Source organism: Gopherus flavomarginatus, chromosome 19 (genome assembly GCF_025201925.1).
Source record: "Gopherus flavomarginatus isolate rGopFla2 chromosome 19, rGopFla2.mat.asm, whole genome shotgun sequence".
In the NCBI taxonomy this organism is placed as follows: domain Eukaryota; kingdom Metazoa; phylum Chordata; order Testudines; family Testudinidae; genus Gopherus; species Gopherus flavomarginatus.
Window position 1 is genome coordinate 21,547,166 of NC_066635.1, and position 22,147 is coordinate 21,569,312.

The 22,147-nt window shown below is 38.7% G+C and overlaps 1 protein-coding gene across 4 annotated transcripts in view; it reads right to left on the reverse strand.

The window, feature by feature from the left end:
• Positions 1 to 22,147, reverse strand: part of ULK2 (unc-51 like autophagy activating kinase 2) — a 53,348-nt gene that overhangs the window by 12,700 nt on the left and 18,501 nt on the right. For all 4 annotated transcript variants that reach the window (XM_050928775.1, XM_050928773.1, XM_050928776.1 and 1 more), the window contains 13 exons: positions 20,565 to 20,738; positions 19,307 to 19,380; positions 18,061 to 18,162; positions 17,611 to 17,669; positions 16,098 to 16,180; positions 12,420 to 12,470; positions 11,978 to 12,063; positions 11,016 to 11,187; positions 9,560 to 9,620; positions 8,991 to 9,083; positions 1,943 to 2,080; positions 612 to 757; positions 67 to 147 (listed from right to left, as the gene is read on the reverse strand). In XM_050928775.1, coding sequence (XP_050784732.1) covers positions 67 to 147; positions 612 to 757; positions 1,943 to 2,080; positions 8,991 to 9,083; positions 9,560 to 9,620; positions 11,016 to 11,187; positions 11,978 to 12,063; positions 12,420 to 12,470; positions 16,098 to 16,180; positions 17,611 to 17,669; positions 18,061 to 18,162; positions 19,307 to 19,380; positions 20,565 to 20,738 — 1,320 coding nt within the window. The remainder of the gene's footprint in view (positions 1 to 66; positions 148 to 611; positions 758 to 1,942; positions 2,081 to 8,990; positions 9,084 to 9,559; positions 9,621 to 11,015; positions 11,188 to 11,977; positions 12,064 to 12,419; positions 12,471 to 16,097; positions 16,181 to 17,610; positions 17,670 to 18,060; positions 18,163 to 19,306; positions 19,381 to 20,564; positions 20,739 to 22,147) is intronic.

Below are 22,147 nucleotides of genomic sequence, written 5' to 3' on the forward strand. Positions count from 1 at the left end.
AAAACCTAACTTCATCCAGTGCATTCAGGTTTACAGTGAAATGGAACTTGACCTAATGCCACTCACCTGAGGCGTTTCTACTCCTTGATTCATGCCCTTGAGGCTGACCACAGCAACAGTGCCCAAGCTGCTCAGGTATGGTTCCAACTAAGCACATTAAAAGCAAGAATATAAGTTTACATTTCTACCTTACTGATGAGGGAAGGACAGCAGTATAACAACAACAGACTGCAGGCTTCTTTTAAACGTTCTTTCTTCAAACAATCACTTAACATGAGCCACTCTTGCAAATGAAATCTAAATGGACAAGATCTGAATTTACCAGATACTCTCATGTTAGGATATTAGGAAAAACTTTTTCACTCAGAGAGTGAAGCACTGGAATGGGTTACTTAGGAAGGTGGTGAAATCTCCTTCCTTAGAGGTTTTTAAGGTCAGGCTTGACAAAGCCCTAGCTGGGATGATTTAGTTGGGTGTTGGTCCTGCTTTGAGGGGGGGTTGGACTAGATACCTCCTGAGGTCCCTTCCAACCCTGATAGTCTATGATTCTATGTCAAAAGTTATTATTCCTGATATACTTCCCCTCATTATCTACTGATTTGTGAGCTTACCTAAAGGCGAAGGAGAATACGGTCTCGAAGACCCTGTTGACAGTCTGCGTCCAACACCTTGCGCAGTATCTGCTGGTACTGGTGAACAGGAGCCCATCTTCAGAAAGCCCATGGGGCTGGTATTAGACCGTCTCACCACTGCAGATCTAAAAAGATCAAACGCAAAACAAACTCTTGACGTTTTAGGGAAGCATATGAAATTGATGCTTATCCAAATATGATTTTAATGAGCCTTAAACTCAACTCTCCACACCAAACATAAGCAGCATTTTATATCCTTTGGTCACAAAGTGGAATCACAACTTTTGACGCGGCTGTAATTTATTACAAATTAGAAGACATTTACCACAAATGTTCCCAACCTTTAGACAACTCGTTTTACCAGTTCAGATACTAGTTGTAATAGCCTGTGCAATTAAGCCCACAATAGAGCATGGATCCCTGTGAACTCCCATTGCTGCATGCACAATTGAGTGGGAAAGCTGGCAACAGCAACAGACTCCAACACAAATACTGATCATTAAGGCAGGAAAAGGGAGCTTAGAATATACCCATCAGAAGAGTTTGAAGTACTGGACCTGGTATGCGGATCAGTTGTTGGAAACAAGTTATTAAAAACAAAGTAAGGCCCCTGCCAAACTGCAGCAGTATAGCCTCAAAATTAGAAATAATGAAAAATCCAGATAACTGTAAAAAGAAAACTAGGTTGCAAGTTATCTGTCTCTTGAACCTAATGTTCTGGCTCCAGTGGGTACCAAAATAAAATAAATGGGCTGGATAAAGAGTGAAAAGTCTGGGAGTGAACCAGGAAGCAGCAAGTCTAGTTTGCAAGAAGAGCTCTTTATTATTACGAAGCGCCAATTAACAACTCACACACCATAATCTGTCCCTTGATGTTCTAATAAAACAACGCATGCATTCATCCTATCATTAACGTGAAATAAGAACAGAAGAACTTATTACTGACATTTCAGTGCATGTCATAATGCTATAGAACATACAAAGAAGGACAAGAAAGCAAGAGTTCATCCTTTTACTTACTTGGGCAACATTTTAGAGTTGAAAAACCAAGTATATTCTAGGATTTCTCTACTTCTCTTTTACTGAAAAACTCACTACATTGCTAGCCATATAACTGCAGATTGTGATGAACTAATACATTGTAGTCATTCTAAAGTCTGTTTTGAATTATTCTGTGCAAAACAATTGAACTCTTCATATAATTCAGCTTACACAAATGTAACTCTGGTAGTAATTTACTATGCAAGAAAGCAGGCCATCTTTTAGTGTATAAACACAAAGGAAGGCCAAGAGAAAAAGGAATAACTCACCTCGGTGATCCATGGGGGTTTGAAACAGGGCTGGCAGTAGATGTGAGATTCTGCTCTATACGCTGATAATTCCGCAACTGAGTGGGAACCGGAATAGGTGCCGTTTCGCTGCGTGGGGACACTGAAGGCTGACACTGTCTGAAGTTGGAAGGTATTGAGAGAGGAAATGACTGCTGGTAAGTGGGTCTTTTGCTAATTTGTACCATTGTCCATATTTAATGAAAATCCCAGAAATAGGCAAATAAACTCCAGTTTTGCAGAGCATGTAGACAGCACAGACTGCAGTTTATCCAAGTTTGGCTCAGTCACTTCCACAGCAAGATCAAGACCAGTTTGCCATTAATGTGCTTCTCTTATACTGGCCTTCTGAGTGCAGAGAACTGCAACACTAACTGGTAGAATCAATCATGCAGCACAGTCTGCAGATCAGCAGAACTCCATCCTCCCAGTCAAACTCCTCTGTTCACGACCTTTCAAAACAAAGTGGTTCTAGGAAAACCCACTGCGTAAAGAACAGGAAGTTCAAGAGCAAAATTGACTGGAATGTTTACAAAAGCTACTAAGGCACAATCAGAGATTTCCCAAGAGACATTGTGAATTCATAAAAAGAAAACATGTTATGTAATCAACTCCTAGGTGCACAAACTGACCAAAACACCACACCTGAGCACTAAACCATTTAATCAAGCTGCAGATGAGTTTTATGTACTTCAGCCAATAAGTGTCAGTGACTTATCTCTCAAAGTTAGTTTTGATAAGTGGATCAACTTTCTCCATGATAAGAATTTAACCAGTTATCACCACTTTCAAGTAAAAATATAACAAGCAGTTTCCAGTTAATGGATTCCTCCCAGGAAAACAAGATATCCTAACTGGTCCTCATACAAACTACCAACCTCAGAGAGAGAAAAATTATCGTAAGAATTGCAATCAAACCATTTTTACAAGCAGTGTGTGACTGATATTTAATTTCAATCATTTTCTAATTTATAATGCATTAGTTTACATTAAAAATTGATTCCTAGCTTTTCTTCTATCCAGGACAAAAGTAACTTGTGAATACACAATATAAAACCTGTTCAAGTTTGTTTTGTCTTTTTAAAATAAAATTTTAATTTATGTCCTCTTTAAGGGTTTTTTTCTGTCTTAGATGCTGTCTCCCTCCTGTCCCCCATGGCTCTCTCGTGCTTCCACTTGGATAACTAGTGTGTAAAACATGCCAGCCTGCATTAGATATTCTGCGTTGGCAGATGAAGACAAACTACCTAAATGCACCAAATTTTATGTAACATCTTGAAGTCCTCCATTCCCAAAAAACCCCCAATGCTTTCACACTGATGAAGGAAGCACTGGTGATTCTAGACTAACGACTTTACTGAATTTTACTAACAGCAAACCAAACCACAGTACAGGAGAAAAACATATGGTTATTCAGCTGGTGGGGAAATTGATACATATATGCCAAACATAACAGTATTTTTCTAGAACGTACTTCCTTTGGCTAACCTATTGCCAAAGCAATGCTCCTATTCTTTTCCAATATTGGTTTCTCACCTTTATAAACTGAAATCTCTCAGCAAGTTTTATATACCAAGAAACTGAAAATCTAGCAGATTACCTCACATACTGGTACTAGTCCTGCGTCCCATACAGCTCATAACATTTCTTTCCAGAAGCCACCTACAGATGACTGAATGACAAACTCCACACAGATACTGAAGATTGGGAGAAAGGACCACCTCAGTGTAATCGTAAAAAAGCAGACTACAAGGACCAACTTTTCTAACCCTGGTCTTAACCTTCATGATGATGTGCCCAAAAATCAGCCTCAGCCTACCTCACCCCTACAGAGGCAGAAGAGAACCCTTGCTGGGAATCTAGCCTGTGAGCCGCGGTGGGAGCAACAGGGCATAGTTGGGCCCACAAAGGAACTTTAGAGAAGGTAGTGAGAAGGGAAAGAACGCAACAGTGTGAAGCATAAGGAAGGGGGAAGTAGCCAACAGAGGAACAAAAGAGAAGGCAAACTGGAAGGAGGAAAGGACATCCGTGCACTCCTGTGTGGAAGCTAACTCTAATCAGACAGCAAGGGTCCTCCTGAAGTAGTCAATTTCAAGAGAATTTAGAACTTTTAGTCTTCCAGATTAGCCTTCTGTCCCTCCTTCCAGAGTTAGATTTGAGCTATTCCACCACGCATGTTCTGGTCTAATGAGATGCTCCTTCAAGGAGCTGCAGAAAACCGCTGGAAGAGAGACTCATTGATGGAGCAGAGGAGCAGGCAGTCAGCATAACAGAAAGCTGAGAGCTGCAAGCAGGCAGAAGTGCCAAGTCATCTTTTATTCAGAAAGAAATTCACTCTCTCAGGGGAAGGAAATGGCAGACAGAAGTTGACAAAAAGCAACTATTTTGCCTACCCACCTTGCTAAAGCTGAAGGAAATGACCAGTCACCACAACCACTGCCTGGCTTTGGTTCTATTGAAATCTGGATTCTTGATATTATTTTGAAACAGCTGCATTCATTACTTTGCCATTCCATTACATGAAATACTGCTTCCTTATACAGCACTGATTTCCCATTAACTAAACGTTTTAAAAAGATCTCATGACTTGCTTTACTCTAACACAGTGAGGCAAAACAAATGGCTAAAACTGTTGTGAAAATACCTCCTAACATAACATGATCTACAGCTCCCCTGGGGATGGTGCTTCCTTAATGATAGAGAGCAGTGCCTCTTCTTGCTGCTGTTCAGTGACTAGAAACCGTTGTTAATTCAGGAGTTGTTGTGAGCACATTTGAGCAGATAATACTCTGTCAACAGTTTTCTGGCAGGATGATCAGGCTGCAGAACTCCAGCTCATATTTAAAGAAGTTTCCCAGCTTTACAACAATTAAGATATTCTGCACCTCATCTACTGCAGTGGTGAATCTGCCAAAAGACAGTAATGAAACCACAGCTTTAAAGGCCACATGCTGAATGTAAGGGCCTAAAGCTTTCGTGCACAGAGGGCAGGCTGTACACAGAATCTATACAAAGGCCTCCAGTAGCATGATGGGGGAATGCCAAGAACCGGATGCCCCACATCTAAATTCCAAGCGCAGGGGGAGCAGCAGTTACTATATCTGTAGCAGTAGCAAGGGTGGTGGCTTTGCAGACAGTTCAGGTCATGCTGCTGGGTTGGGTGAAGTTCTCTCCCCACCTGACCTCACTCCCTCTTAGTTATATGCAAAGTTCATTTACTTCGCTTTGTACAGCGAGTTCTTCATTTCGCCCTAAAAAAAAGTGAGTTGCCCCTTTCCCATCTCCTGAATATTAATGACAAAGTCATTTAAAGGTAACATTGTGATCTATTTCCCTGCTTGTTGTTTTATTGAAGAAACATACAGCTATTCTTGGGAGGACAGTGGAAGCCTACACCCAAAGTTTAATTTAAATTAATTTAACCAGTCAATCAGAAAAAAAAATAATTTCTCCATAGGGCTTAATTATACTTGGTGAAAAATTAATTAATTAAAAACTTTAAATGAATATTTCCCAGCTTGAAAAACAAAATCACCTTGTAGTTTGAACTGTATAAAACCAAAATATCATAACCACCTGTAAAAGAGACACACTACTTTTTCAACAAACCACATCCAAAGCAGCTCAATATTCTTAACCAGTTTGGCTGTTAGATCACCTGATACCAGGTCACCTATAATCAGACCTAGTCATTCAAAATTTGATCAAGCAGTAATTAAAACACCTGTAGTTGGAATACCAAACACCTGTTCCGAGCCAGCACAAATAAGTGGCTCTTTGACATTACATATGTGGAAATGCACCTAAAATACATTTCATAACATTTCATAACTTCAATTAACATTAAATATATGGAGATATAGCTGTATCTCATAGAACTGGAAGGGACCCTGAAAGGTCAGGGAGTCCAGCCCCCTGCCTTCACTAGCAGGACCAAGTACTGATTTTGCCCCAGATCCCTAGGTGGCCCCCTCAAGGATTGAACCCTGGGTTTAGCAGGCCAATGCTCAAACCACTGAGCTATCCCTCCCTTTAGAGCATAAAGAATCTTTTAGAATATACTTACAATATTTTGCATATAAAGCAACTCACACCTAAAAGTCATTAAAAAAATCAGCTATTCTGTTTCTCTGCCCTTAATAGGTATAAGCTCCACCTTTCATATTTAACAGCCCATATGTTAGTAAATTTTGCAAACTGCTTTGTGATCAACAAAAAGTGATAAACTTCTCTTCTTATGACAAGCATTTCTTAAAAAAAAAAGCAGTATCATCATCTTCCTGTAACATTAGCATAAGCCAAGGAAACAGTCAATATCTGCAGTCACTATTTGGATAATCATCCCCTTTTTCCCTTGTATCAAAAATAGGATTATGAAATGAATTATTACATCAAATGACAAATTAAATTCTCCTGTTTAGTACTAATAGAAGCATGGGTATACATGACATTTTCCAAATGTCACCAAGTCAAAAAATAATGAATTGCCATTTGTCATCATCATCATCTGACAAGCTGTACCGAGAACTTTGTCTTCAGTTACAGTCGGAGGAAAAAGTGTTTTGAACATTTAAGTCAGGTATACTGCAAAGCCGAATTCCACATACAGAAAAAGGGATTGTGAACCATCATCTCCTTACAGATAGCTAATCAACACACAGATTTCCAAGGTATTGAAGGATGTTGGTAGATTACTAACAATTAAAAACTCTAATGTACGCTAGTATGTCTGAAAAGCCAATGTGCTATCAGCGTACCAGAGAGACAAGGTGGATGAGGTAATACCTTTTATTGGACCAACTTCTGTCGGTGAAAGAGACAAGCTTTCAAGTTACAGAGTTCTTCCTCTCATGTCTAGTATAGTGAATGCTTACGGGAAGAGGGTAGGTTTAGAAGAGAAAATAAGGAAAGAGCAAGTAAAAAATCACTTAGAAAAGTTAGATGCCAGCAAGTCACCAGGGCCTGATGAAATGCATCCTAGAATACTCAAGGAGTTAATGGAAGAGGTATCTGAGCCTCTAGCTATTATCTTTGGGAAATCATGGGAGACGGGGGAGATTCCAGAAGACTGGAAGGGGGCAAATATAGTGCCCATCTATAAAAAGGGAAATAAAAACAACCCAGGAAACTACAGGCCAGTTAGTTTAACTTCTGTGCCAGGGAAGATAATGGAGCAGGTAATCAAAGAAATCATCTGCAAACACTTGGAAGGTGGTAAGGTGATAGGGAATAGCCAACATGGATTTGTAAAGAACAAATCATGTCAAACTAATCTGATAGCGTTCTTTGATAGGATAACAAGCCTTGTGGAAAAGGGAGAAGCGGTGGATGTGATATACCTAGACTTTAGTAAGGCATTTGATACAGTCTCTCATGATATTCTTATAGATAAGCTAGGAAAGTACAATTTAGATGGGGCTACTATAAGGTGGGTGCATAACTGGCTGGATAACCGTACTCAGAGAGTAGTTGTTAATGGCTCCCAATCCTGCTGGAAAGGTATAACAAGTGGGGTTCCACAGGGATCTGTTTTGGGACCGGTTCTGTTCAATATCTTCATCAACGATTTAGATGTTGGCATAGAAAGTACGCTTATTAAGTTTGCGGACGATACCAAACTGGGAGGGATTGCAACTGCTTTGGAGGACAGGGTCAAAATTCAAAATGATCTGGACAAGTTGGAGAAATGGTCTGAGGTAAACAGGATGAAGTTCAATAAAGATAAATGCAAAGTGCTCCACTTAGGAAGGAACAATCAGTTTCACACATACAGAATGGGAAGAGACTGTCTAGGAAGGAGTATGGCAGAAAGAGATCTAGGGGTCATAGTGGACCACAAGCTTAATATGAGTCAACAGTGTGATACTGTTGCAAAAAAAGCAAACATGATTCTGGATGCATTAACAGGTGTGTTGTAAACAAGACACGAGAAGTCATTCTTCCGCTTTACTCTGCGCTGGTTAGGCCTCAACTGGAGTATTGTGTCCAGTTCTGGGCACCACATTTCAAGAAAGATGTGGAGAAACTGGAGAGGGTCCAGAGAAGAGCAACAAGAATGATTAAAGGTCTTGAGAACATGACCTATGAAGGAAGGCTGAAACAATTGGGATTGTTTAGTTTGGAAAAGAGAAGACTGAGAGGGGACATGATAGCAGTTTTCAGGTATCTAAAAGGGTGTCATCAGGAGGAGGGAGAAAACTTGTTCACCTTAGCCTCCAATGATAGAACAAGAAGCAATGGGCTTAAACTGCAGCAAGGGAGATTTAGGTTGGACATTAGGAAAAAGTTCCTAACTGTCAGGGTAGTTAAACACTGGAATAGATTGCCTAGGAAGTTGTGGAATCTCCATCTCTGGAGATATTTAAGAGTAGGTTAGATAAATGTCTATCAGGGATGGTCTAGACAGTATTTGGTCCTGCCATGAGGGCAGGGGACTGGACTCGATGACCTCTCGAGGTCCCTTCCAGTCCTAGACTCTATAAGTCTATGTCTGTGTAGCTCAAAAGGTTGTCCCTTTCATCACCAGAAATTGGTCCAATAAAAGGTATTACCTCTCCCACTTTGTCTCTCTCATATCCTGGGACCAATACTGCACACATCAGTGTACCAGTTTATCAACATTTAACTGCAACAGCCTCCCTTTTTATAGCTCAATAGCTGCTTTTAATGTCCTGAATCCCTAACTGGAGGTCGGTATGGTTTATTACATAATGCTAATCAGACATGTAGATCCATTCTCTGGAGGGCTGTGCCTGGATACCTAATGCTGCTAGTGACATTTAGAATTAATCGAAAAGCCAAACACCAATTCTGTCTTTTCTCACGGAACTTAACTGGGTGCATCTGAGCCAGAAGTTAATTGAGCAACCTTCTACTGCTAAAACACAGTTAATAGCAAATACTAAAGAAATATCTTAGATAGTAGCACTATCCTAAATGAGTTTCCAGTAGGCAACAGCAGTAAAAAAACCCAAACCCTACAGCAACAGAGAAATCATTAAAAAGATGTGAGAGCAACTCAGTAACATACCTGTTAGCTGAACCAGAAGAACTACTTCGGGTGGAGCTTGAGGATGGTTTCTGTAAGGTTCCTGAGCTTCCAGAAATGGTTAATGGTGACTGCCTGTTAAAACAAGAAGCCACAAACATTGTCACAGAATATGAAGGACTATCTGTAAAAAGAAAAAAAACATTTAGCTCTCTGTAGAACTTGCTGATCTCGAGCTACACCTCTACCCCGATATAACACAACCCAATATAACACGAATTCGGACATAACACGGTAAAGGAGCACTCTCAGGGAGGCAGGGGGCGGGAGGAGCTGCGTGCTCCGGCAGATCAAAGCAAGTTCAATATAACGCGGTTTTACCTATAACGCGGTAAGATTTTTTGGCTCCCGAGGACAGCATTATATTGGGGTAGAGGTGTATTTAAATAGTTAAATATATCCTACTGGGCATATTCATCTTCCAGTGGACAGTCCACACTTAGCAATATAAAATTAAACCAGTCACTGCCAAAATCCAACAACTGTAAAGTTGTGCTAAAATATCAGTTTTAGACTATGAAACTTAGTTCGATAAAACCCAGCACATATACCCTCCACACATCATGAAGTCGCTCGAAGCCCGTCTGCCAGCTGCTCCCAATGGCATATCATCTACAGAAAAAGGCAGAGAATAAATTGAAACCACCATAATTTAGTCAAGTCCTGAAAATGTATCTTCTATATTCTTTCTTATATGAAATCCTTTTAATGTCTATTACACTTTACATACATGCAAACGAAGATACTCTATCGCCATATTAGCAGCAAGAAATAATATGAACTGCTTCACAGATAATTTCACAAAAGATATCCCAAATCTAACCCAAACTTAAGCTGTTACAGAGAAAGTGGTTCTGTAACAGACTGTTTTTGAAAAGTAATATCAGAAAGATTTTATTCCCAAATTATCCTAATATTTAAGGAAAAGTGTAACTAGTTACAGTACAGTATATTAGCACTGCAAAACCTACACCACTGATCCCCAGAAACTCCTTGGAACACAAAACAACTTAACTGAACCAAAGATACTGCACAACATTTTTAAAAAATGGAGACATTTTGCAGTGGCATGGGGAAAGCAGGTGATTAAAACAAAACACTAAACATCCATGGCTTATGTTGCCATTATGCAAGTTTAACAAAATGAAAACACTGAGTACCACGAAACACAGCGTACAGTATAAGCCTTAAAGAGTTCTGTGGCACCTTATAGACTAATAGATGTATTGGAGCATAAGCTTTCGTGGGTGAATACCCACTTCGTCAGACACACGCGTCTGACGAAGTGGGTATTCACCCACAAAAGCTTATGCTCCAATACGTCTGTTAGTCTATAAGGTAACATAGGACTCTTTGTTGCTTTTTACAGATCCAGACGAACACTGCTACCCCTCTGATACTTGAGTATAAGCCTTCTGTGAAACTGTATGGTTGTGAAGTCTGCTCTTTCATTGTTTCTTAGCTTGAGACAGTAAGTTGCTGTAGATGGAAGAAAGGCAAGAAACTGAACCTTATAACCTTGACTGGCAATATTTAGCTGGTCTACGAGTCACATGCTACAGCATGTTCACCCTCAACTGCTAGGACACCTAATGATTCTATGCATCTCTTATTCACAATGGGCTTTTTTTCCCCAGTGTTAATAAATCAGAATTCTCTGTAAATTAAAGGACTCTAATTTCAACCATGTGCCATCACTGCCCTTAAGCACTCTGATAAGCAGCACAGAATAAAAGCTAGGATGCTGGGTTATGTGCACAGAAACTAACCCTTCTACTTCTGGTGCACCCCCAATCCTCACTCTTTTACAAATGTTGAAATACATTCTGCAATAAACAGAAGGGTATTCGTTGGAAAGAAAGCACAATGAAATATCAAGAAACAAGCTCCCAATATAAATTAAGATAGGTTTGGAGAAAATAAGAGCAACCAACAAAAGGATACAAAAATATTTTTAAAACAAGTGTGGGAAGTGTTCTTAAGCATCAAAATAAAGAAGATTCTTACATGAGTGATCTGAAGAGATGTTGTGTGGAACCATAACAAAATCATCTGTGTCACAAGAAGAGTTCTTGCTACTGGTGCTGGCAGAATCTTTGGATACCTGAAGATAGTTAGGAGGACCCAATGGTGGGGAAGACAAGTTTTCGTCTTGAATATGCTGCATGTCTGGCAAGGACTGAAGAAAAAGTGAGAATCATAAGTCCAAATGGTTCACGATGCAGGATCTCCTTTTAGGGGGCAGGCTTACAATACAATAGGGTGAATGCTACCCTGCGCATAGCTAGCTGGAAAGAATATAGGGAAAAAAAGTAAAGGTGAAAAATATATGCATTTAAATTATAAAAATTCTCCAAAGTCTTTTTAAAATACTAATTTGAATTGTGAGACCCTTTTCATATGGCAAGGAACCTTATTACTAAATATGTCTGTAAAGAAAACTTTTTTTGAAACGTATATTGAAGCCAGCTTAGGTGCCATTTCAGACGAACAATTTCATATTCAGATAGGTAATGGATACTGACCCTGAAGTTATTCATTTGATCGCCATTCTTCATTGGCCCAGGAAGAGACAGTGGCACTTACTCCAAAAAGGGCTAGAGAACTGATGGCCATCAGTCTCTGCCAGCGTAAGGACCCTAGGAGGAGCCCAGAAAGAGGCTATCCAAGGATTACCTGGGAAGCTCATTCACTGTGTTGGATTTCACACCAGCACAAATAATGATCTGGCACAGTCTTTTATAAAAAAGCATGAAGAATGGGAAAGGATTGAAAATCTTTACAAAACTGCTGCACTAAAAGACAGCAGTACTGCTTGTTCTGCCTGTTTTTAAGGTAACTGTTTAGGCTATCAGAGCTGAAATTAAAACACGTTAGAGAAGATTTGACAATTTCAGCCCGCACATAATAGCAAATTGAGGAATATGTTTTTGATAAGGGTTATTCTGGAAGCAAAACAGAGAACTTACGGGAGGAGAAGCAAAACGACAAGGAGAACTACCACAGGAACTGCCAGATATTGAGCCTGCATATGTGGGCACTGGCACAGGACAAGCTGGAGGAGGAAGGGAGGATTGAGATTCGATTAGATGAATTTTCAAACAAATTAACTGACACAAATGCAATGATTTCCTCACTGCTGGATTTAATTTATAAACACTTCCAGAGCTCGTAAGTACACAGCATGTCCTTGCAAAATGCATTCACACAATGCTACTTAAGACTAGCTGAAATGCCTACGAAATGCGTAAATGGCAACTACATTTCAACCAAACATGACACTCAAAGATTTCACTGGAGCATGACTGCTGATCTGTGGAAGAGGTTTCAGAAAGAATATGCTACTCAATAGTATATTTTTTTCTAATATGCCTCACTGATGAGAATAAGTAGAAAAATGCAACTACTTACACTTTTTGACTGTTGAAACCTGATCAAGGAAAGGGTGGTTGAAGAATGCTTCTGCAAAACAAAAGGTGAGAACAAATGTGCGTCAACTTACAAATCATATTAGAATCTGCATTATAGCATACAAGGAAATAAGTGGTTACCCTTCCACAGAATCAATACTTCACATCCAGAGGCTGAAAAGCTTATAAAAGATTAAAGTCTTCCAGGCTATTTGTTGCTATTACACTTGGAAAGGAAATACAGTCAATAGCTTTAAAGAAGTGGCTTGCACTGAGAATCAGACTGGATGTTTAAGGGACATTTTATGACTCAATGTCAGGGTAGTAAATAACCGATATGTACAAATGGGCAATGTTTGCATAGTCACTAACAGATGGGGTTCAGTAACCCTACAGTAATTCAGTTCTGTGTTGCTTATCAGGATGGGAAGCTCCCTTACCTTTGTTACCACTAAGTACTCCCCCTTTTGCAAACCCTCATGTTGTGGCCAGCGACTGAATCAAATTAATTTGGAACTCATCAGTGCTACTCCACAGCAGCATGAGGCATTCTCTGTTCCACTCCCCAAGGAGCAGAGCACGCTGCCTCTGTAGCTGGTTTCACAGTTTAAAGTGGAATTAACTTAATTTTTCTCAACAATTTGTGCAATGAACTGGAGCAATTCATTGGTTATTGCTTCAACAACAGAAACATCTGAATGTGTCATTAGTAACTGGGTACCCCAAGATATGTTTAATTGCTTTAGTACATCCAGTTTGATAGCACTTTATAGTTCCAGAAGAGACCGTCAGCTAATTAGACAGGGAAAATGAATCAATTAAGCAAGACAGTTCTAGATCTTTGTGAGCTTACAATTTGCTTAGAACAATTAAGAAGGAAAAACACAACAATGCTGCTCACTAGACTTAAGCAAGTCTCTCTTTCTGCAACAGCACTTTCTTCAAAAGCCCAATACAAAGAAGTGAGCATAGTTGCTCAATACTGGCAATCTAATGATTAACTTTATCTGAGGATGAGGTGTTCTTGAGGTTGGGTACAGCACCTGCTGTTCCAATCTGTTCTGCTGTGATAGGCAGGATTTCAAATGCTATTTATATTTTAGCAAAACACAAGCAATTCAAATGATCACTCTTCATTCATTTATTAATCATTCTTACCATATTTAATGTACCCCCCTTTAAAGTCCTTTTTTGGCTGTCAGTGAGCTGAGAAAGACCCCACCCCTGCAGCAAAGGGAGACATGGGATTCTCACCACAAACAGTCCAATGCTCCTTTAACAGCACCAGGGGGAACAGCTCATTATTGCAGGTCCCCCAAATGTGTTTCAGCAACCACTGTCAGCCACTATTCCCAGATGGCAGTGCTGAAAAGTCAAGTGAAACACCCACTACAACAGGGCTTCCCTATCGGATTTCAGGTGGCCCCCAAAAAACCCAAATCAAAAGTAAGGCGTTAGGTGACAGCTAAGTTATATGCTCACTTTGGTTAGTACTGTTTGCATTTCATTAATCAATTCAATAATTCATCTGTATTAGAATATCTGATCAGGAAGAAGATTTATAACTTTGTGCTGTAGATTAGTTGTGCATTGTTACTTACTGGTATCATAAAAATCAGCATTTGTGATGTGTTGACTTCTCTCTTAATCCATGTAAATTTACAAATCAACTTCTTCTGAAACAGTCAATACAGTATGTGGTATTTTATCCAGATTCTGCTAAGGGCCAGATTCTGAAAAACTTCCTACTAGGTGCAGCACTTACTCTGAATACTGTTACTGATTTCAACAAGACTAACCACTGTAGTAAAAAACTGCAGAACCAGGAATTTAGCTATTCTGTTATTGATTTTTTGGTCTGAATTAGGTAAAATGTATTTTTGTTTTTTTGAGATATCCTGCGAGAACTCCACTAGGAGAACACAGCAAGAATTAAAAATATTTTTATATGAAGAAAGCCTTAAGAATGTAGTGAAGAATTAAAAAGCCTATTGTGAATATTCTCCCTGGCCTCCTCATTGCACATACACAGGAATGACACAGGCCAAATTGTGATTCAATTTCTGTATTTGCATAAATGATATATAATACCTAGGCTTGCTTGTGCAGTTAAGTTGTGATGGCATAGTTCCACAAGCAGAATCCACAAAGTTGTATTTATTGTGTAGGGAACAAGCAGCACATAAAGCATTCAGATTTTATAAGCTCACAGCCATGTCTATTACATTTCCGACTGGATTATTTTCTGCTCCTCCTATGCTTTAACAGTCTTTGGTAATTCTCTACTAGCACTAATTCTGATCATAAGAAAAATATAGAAATCTGTAAACAAATCATCCCAGGCGTAATAGATACTTGGGAACTCATTCTCTGCCGAACACAAACAAAGCTAGTGTTACATCAGTCCTTCATGCCCCTTCTACATATACACACAGATCATATAGGTGTGAGCTCAAACCAGACATGATCTATATACCACTGTTAAAACAGATGTGTTGACACAGAGCATCATGTATGTGTTTTATATGGGAAAGCAAAGGGAGAATCCTCATTTCGTGGAAGCTGTATTTCTCTAATCAAAGTGGTATGGAAAATGTTTTCAGCAAATCTAAAGACAAAAGAGCACTTTAAAAACAAATTATAAATCACTGTAACATGAAATTTAAGAGTAGCAGCCGTGTTAGTCTGTATCCGCAAAAAGAACAGGAGTACTTGTGGCACCTTAGAGACTAACAAATTTATTTGAGCATAAGCATAAGCTCAAATAAATGTGTTAGTCTCTAAGGTGCCACAAGTACTCCTGTTTTTTTAATTAAATTTAAGGTATCGCACAATGAAGGCAGCTGTATCCATTCAAAAACAGTATGCAAACCAAACCAGTCAGAAAAGTACAGCTCCTCTGCACACAGCTACCATGTGACAGCTGGTCAGCAAGAGATAAATCTGGCCTGGCAGAACAAGGGTTTAGTTGGAAACATTCCCCAACAATTACAGAGGACAACTAGGCATTAGAAAAGAAATGCTATAAATAGTACACCAGCTTACTATTTCAATGCTTTGCTTTTTTAATTAACAACATTTAAGTGCTTACAGGTTGCATAAGGTTTGTTCATGTTTAGAGTGATTATTTATGAAATTCCATTTCTTAGAAATAATCATGGATTACGTAAGCAGAGCATAAGTAGTTGTTTACCACCTAATAAAATATGACTGGCTGCTCCACACCAACTGTTCTTGGGCACGAACCCAACACTGAAGCAAGCAGCAAGAAGCAATTTAAAAATAGAAGTTGCCCACTCTCAGATGTTTGTTTTCCCTTGACTGCAACAAATTAACACTGAAGAAAAAGACCACAGTTGAAAGTGATCAGTGACACCAATCTACATTTAATAATTGGTTTTAAAAACAACCCAATCAAAGTCATAGATATAGATTTATTTGATTTGTTTTCATATAGACATGAAGACATTTCTGCTAGGTGACTGTGATGTTAATTATCTAACGATTAGTGGATGAGTATCCTGTGTCCACCGAGATGAGTGAGGGGAAAAAAATTTCACTTGTGTCTACACCCAATTAAATCAGATGACTGGAAAATTATACTGAACCTGTACATAAACAACAGGGTTAATAGAGAAAGTAAAAGGCCCCTGGAAATGTTTATGAAAAAATTACATACCGAAGTCCATTCTATCTTTTTGGTTTCTCTGAAGTAAAGCCAACAGCAGGTCAGCCAGATATGCTGATGTTTCCCTAGGAATACTGTATACAAGGAGAAAGAGAATCAAATATGCATTAATTTCTATTAATATTACATTCCTACCCAGGAAACGAACATCCTGGAACAATACTGCATCTTCACAACAAATGCTTGACTGTCCTACACAGGACACACATTTGGACTCAGCATGGGCAGTGAAAGGATGGTACAATATGTGCCACAGGCATTACATTACTCCCAAGTCAACACAGCAACATTAAATGTCAATTCCTACTAGGTCAAGGCATCACAAAGGAAAGGAAAGTGGGGTGGCTAACTCATACAATTGTCAAGAGGGAAACAGTGGCCCCAAATCAAAGGTTGTAAGAACTCAGCTGGTCAGCAATTAAAGCCAGGCATAAGGGGAATTCATACTTGATAAGCCTGGAGTAAACCAACTAAGACTTCTAATTTCAATTTATCAAGGTAAACCCATTCCCCTCTCCCCAGTATTCTCCTGATTATTCAGATTTCTGAGTGGAGATTTCAACTCCACAACCAGACTTGTGAAGAGACTCCTCCTGCAAATATAGATTTGGGAAAGGCTCTGCCTTTAAAAGTCTTTGGATGAGAACTATACAGTTGGGCCATGTTTTTCAGAAATGACTAGTGATTTAGGACACCTCACCTTGACAGCTCAACTTGAGGCACTTGAAAGGGAGTAGTGCTCCAAACTTTTAGAAAAACAGGCCCCTTTAATATGTCTTCAGTTGGGCACCCAAAAACTGAGGCACCCAAAAATCACTAGTTACTTTTGAAACTCTTTGCCTTGATCTCTGGAAGGGTGTCAAATATACACCAGTAGCTAGTAAGTGCCTTATTGTAGGTTAGTAGAAGTGGGGAGACACCCTTTGATTTGGCATTTTGATGTCACAGTTCAGACTACAAAAACAAATGAAAAACAAAATAAAGCCAAGATGAAGAACTTCACAATGTGTTATGCTCTGAAACAGTTCCCAAAGCAGCACATAGTCCCTGTTTGTCTCCATGATTTATACACCAAACCTGCTTTAAAAAAAAAACAAACCAAAAAAACCCAACTGTTGTCTGTCAGCCCTGCAAACTGAAGCGGAGATCTGAGAGTCAAGCTGGGTGCTCTTTCTGGTTTGTTCATCAGTAAAACACTCTGAAAATGGAACTTAATTAACAATTCTGCTGTTCCCACTCACCCCAGCCCGGGCTGGCTTGCTACAACCAGACTACAACCAGAAGTTGTACTGGCTATGCAGAACTAACAGGAGTAGTAAAAATATATTTGTAACTGAAGTCAGCAGATATGATTTGACAGACACATACAGCAGATGTTTTGGGTGAGGTGGTTCCTTCTTTATATAGTCACTTTGGGAAATTGTAACTGTATTTTTAAAAAAGATGTAACCATCAAATCACTTGATTTCTATAGATATAAAATTACTATACAAAATATACATACCTAGGAATCAGATTCCTGTTTTTTTCATAAAACATTCTCAAGTCTTGAGGACTATTGGCCTGTCAAATAAAAATGTGACTTTGTTTAAAAACTCACTTCAGCAGTGAGAATAGCCTTCCCACGTGTTTATGCACATGCGCACAAAAAAGGAGACTTGGCCAATTCAAGTGCATATGCGTAAAGAGGCTTACAGTATCATAAGGGAGATATGAGCTCAGAACTAACTTTACTGAGCATTCTTAGGCACATGCATCCCAGACTACACATTCAGATCTCAAAAGGACTGAGCATGAGCCACCCTTCCTTGGAGCAATAACAAAAACAGACTAAGATGACATTATGAATCCTAATCCTCATGGCTGGCTGGCAGTTCCACAGCCACGTGGATTCATTTGCTTCTGTCAGATGAAAATAACCAATCAAATGAGAGGCAGGGAAAGTAAGTCTTACCTGAAAAGGTGGCTTCCCAACAAGACACTGATAAATCACAGTTCCTATACTCCACAGGTCTGCCTTAGCATCGTAGTGTTGCGACATAATAACCTCAGGAGCCTGGAAAATACAGGAAAGTTACAGAAGGGATTGTGAAAAACCGGCAGCCACAATGTTACAAATCAAATCGTTAATATTTACCTCACTGCAGCAGGATCAGCCCACAAATCAAACTGCAGTAATAGAATGTCCAGTTTACTGCAACAAGGTCAATATTTTGATAAGATAAAAATTAACATTTTAGCCTGTACCACTGTATGATTTCAGACACCAGACTGTTTACTTTTTAAACTCTGAACACCTGCATTCTTGGAGAGAAAAAAAGTAAATCTTGGTGGTATTAATATAGGAAAAGGAGGCAATTTGTATGCATGGAGGCATGCCAAATGATTAATACCTCATTCTTATACAGTGCTTTTTTATCAGAATATCTCAAGTGCTTTACAAAGAAAGCAGTAAGTATCATCACTACCACTGTACAGATGGGGAAACTGAGGAACCTATAGGTGGAATGACTTCTCCAAGGTTACCCCACAGGCTAGTGGGACGGCCAAAAACAGAATTCAGGTCTCCTGAGTCACAGTCCAGTATTTTATCCACTAAGCCACACTGCCTCAGAAAGACAAAAGGCAATTAAAGTGAAATTGCTATCTGGAGTTATGAGTATGAAGGGAAAATACATAAATGACATTTTCATTCCAACTACTGAAATAATTGTTTGTTTACTCCAAGTCTTCTTCCAATGTTTGCATTCTAGCCATTTTCCCTTTCTCCCACTCCATGACCGTTCTTATTCCACAGAAACTGGGAATCAGGCAATGCCCTACTTCAGAAGATAATGCCAACAAGTATAAAGGCAACGAGTATGTAAGCTTACAGATTAGTTTCTAGTGCATCAAGAAGTATGCAAGAACCAACATGTCTCATAACCCATAATATCAACACAGATACCATGGCCAGTTTTAATTTACCAGAATATTTCTTCACTGCACTGCTAAAGAAATGTTCAGTTTTCCCCTCATTTTAACAATCATGACCTCCGGGCCTCAAAACAGCAAATGCTGAAGAGATAGTAGAAAGGTAAACTGTATGCTCCCCTTAACATCATCCTCGTTAAATAGCATGCACTCGCCTGTCTCCAAATCCTATTTCTTTGATAGCAATGTATCAAATACAGAATGTAGTTTAAAATACTGTCACTCACCATATACATAGGGGACCCACACAAAGTGGCAGCCATCATGTTACTATGCAGGTAACGAGCAAAACCAAAATCAGCTGTTTAAAGAAACACACGTCATTGAAAAGAAAAATAATGCTTAAACCTATGCAGTCTATAATGGATTTATCTTTCGTTATCTACTGTAATCACAAGTTAAGAGTGAAAAGTGCGTGCAGCATTGTCATAAAATGCCAGCTTAGTGGAGTAGCAGAAGGCTGCGTATAAACTCAAAGAGAAGCAAACAGGAGCAATGCACCAGCCTCCCTAACAGCAAGCCAAGAAATAGCAGCAGCATTTGTACAAATTGCTACTCAGCCAACTCTCCAGCTGCAGACTACCCTTTTGGCATCAGCAGGAAAGGATTAAAGACAGTAGCTAAATATAAATGGTTCATTAAGAGTGATGAATACACAGTCTGCTTAATTAAAATCACTCAGGTAAAAGTTTGGAAATTTAAATTTCAGATGCCTGAACCTTTCTGCACAAACAAGAAGGTTGGAGAATTGTCAAATATGGTGGCAAAGGGAGTAATTTTGCCTTTTCTGTACTGATTAGAAGACAGGAATGAATTTATTGGAATGGGACATATACATCAGATACCTCATTTTCAACAACAGAATGCATCATAAAAGAAACAAATTAAATACAAAATGTCTGTTTCAATGGAAACTCACTGCCCTAATTCCTTGAGATAGAACTTTTTCAGAAATTCAGTCAGGGTAAGGTCGAAACAGTTCATATCCCATGTCAATTACAATGCCAAACCCCTTCCTACCAAAAATACACCAAAAACTACATCTAGAACCTTTTTAAAAAGAAGTCTTAGGAGTCCTCACACCACAAGCACACTCTGAATTATGAACAAACTGCTGATTCTCACACATTCTGAAATGGGCTAAAAATTAAGCAAGTTTTTAAAACTACAGCAAACCAAAGATTTATGGTCTCTCAATTAAAATAGTTTAATATTAGAACCATTAATCAGCATTTTATAACTGTTTCTTCAAGATACCTGTTTGATAAAATTTAACCAAAAAGTTCATTATAATTTAATTTTCTTAATACTAGGGACCCATCTTCTAGCATAGATTTCTATTCTCCAGGTTTGTGTGTGATTTGCAGCAATGTAATGAACATAAACTCCTAAAGCAGAACCTTTCGTTCTACTGCACTATAAAGTCGCAACTGAGTGGATTTCACTGTATTTGAAGTTTACCTTTTAAGGAAAAAAAGAATTTACCTATTTTGATTCGTATGCCACTGACGCTTGACTTCCTACGACTTGCGTAAGACAACAAGATGTTCTGCGGTTTAAGATCCCTATGAATTATTCCCTTACTATGTAGGATACGCATAGCAGCTGCAATCTGCTGGAGGAAAACTCGGATGGTGTCTTCACTAAGTGTTCCTTTAGCTGAAAATACATATATTTAAAAAACACATGAGAAAGTAAATACCACCTGTATTTATCTTGAGCAAACTGGAATAAATCTAACACCACTGAGCTGCACTGAAAGTCTGAAAGAAAGCCAAACAGGTAACATTCCTGCATTCAATTAATAACAATGGTATTTTAAAGCTTTTCTATAAATGCATAATCCCCAATTACACATTCAATATGCATTTCCACAGCTTTAGTACTAGTGATATTTTTGAGTTATGTGTATTTACAATAGTCTACTCAGCTTTGTGGCATTTTGATTGTAAAGCTTGTCATCGTCACTGCAGAATGCTGTTCTGAGCCATCTAAAAACTACAGAACTACAGGAGGCAAGCAACAGGAAAACAGTTTACTAAACATTTACTTAGAATTGCACAAGTATAAGAGATGTGCAAGACCATGCTGTCAATAGTAAACCCTAAATCTGTTCTCTCTTTTCATTAAGTTACATTCCATACAAGCAGCTAAATTATGCTGGAAATAACATTCCTATATGACAGCTGTGCTTCAAAGAAAATAAACCAATGTTTTTGTGTAGCTCTTAGAAAGGTGTTAGATGACTTGTGCAGGAATATACCGTGCAGTATGGGAAAATATGTAGCTTTTTAAAAAAAAAAAACCAATTGACTTCAAGGGCAGTTCGATCAGACCATAAGTTTAGTTTTTCCAATCATTTCAATGGAAGCTAGATCAGGCCCTTAGTATACACAGATGCAGTAACAGCAGCTGTTAGTAAACAAAAATCCATTCCACACAAAAAGATATAAAGAATGTGACAAGGATTTAAAAAAAAAAAAACTTTCCAGGAAGAATGATTTATTTCTCCCCAAAGAGAAGACTTTGTTCAAAAATGAACTCAAGTCATGATTTTGAAATTTGTGTCATTGCCCTGGGCAGAGGCATGCAGGAGGGTGAAATCTCTCACTACTAAAACAAAAGTGCCTTTTTTCCACAAAGCCTCATTATCCAAGTAATTCAGCAAATTTCTAGATGCAATTCCTAGAAAAGGGAGTGGGAAGAATCAAAACAAGGTCAGCGGCACCACAGACTCAGATTTAGAATATAATCTGACAAAAATGTGCATCATGTTACCAAAGTGTTAGAGTAGAACTTTTCTTCTTTCAACTCTACAAATAATGGAATGTTTTAAATTCAACTGTTTCAGGATAAGGACAAAAGGCATGGACAGAACTCTTATAGATTGATCACTTATTTTATTAGCTTTTGGTAGAGTTAGCATTAAAAGAAACATTTATAATGGATAAAGGACAACTTTTATACAAATGCAAAACCTGAAGCTGCAAGGAGAAATAAGAAGTTGGTTTCCAAATACTTGGAGGTGTGTGTTATAACATAACAAATATAGGAGTTGGAATACTTCT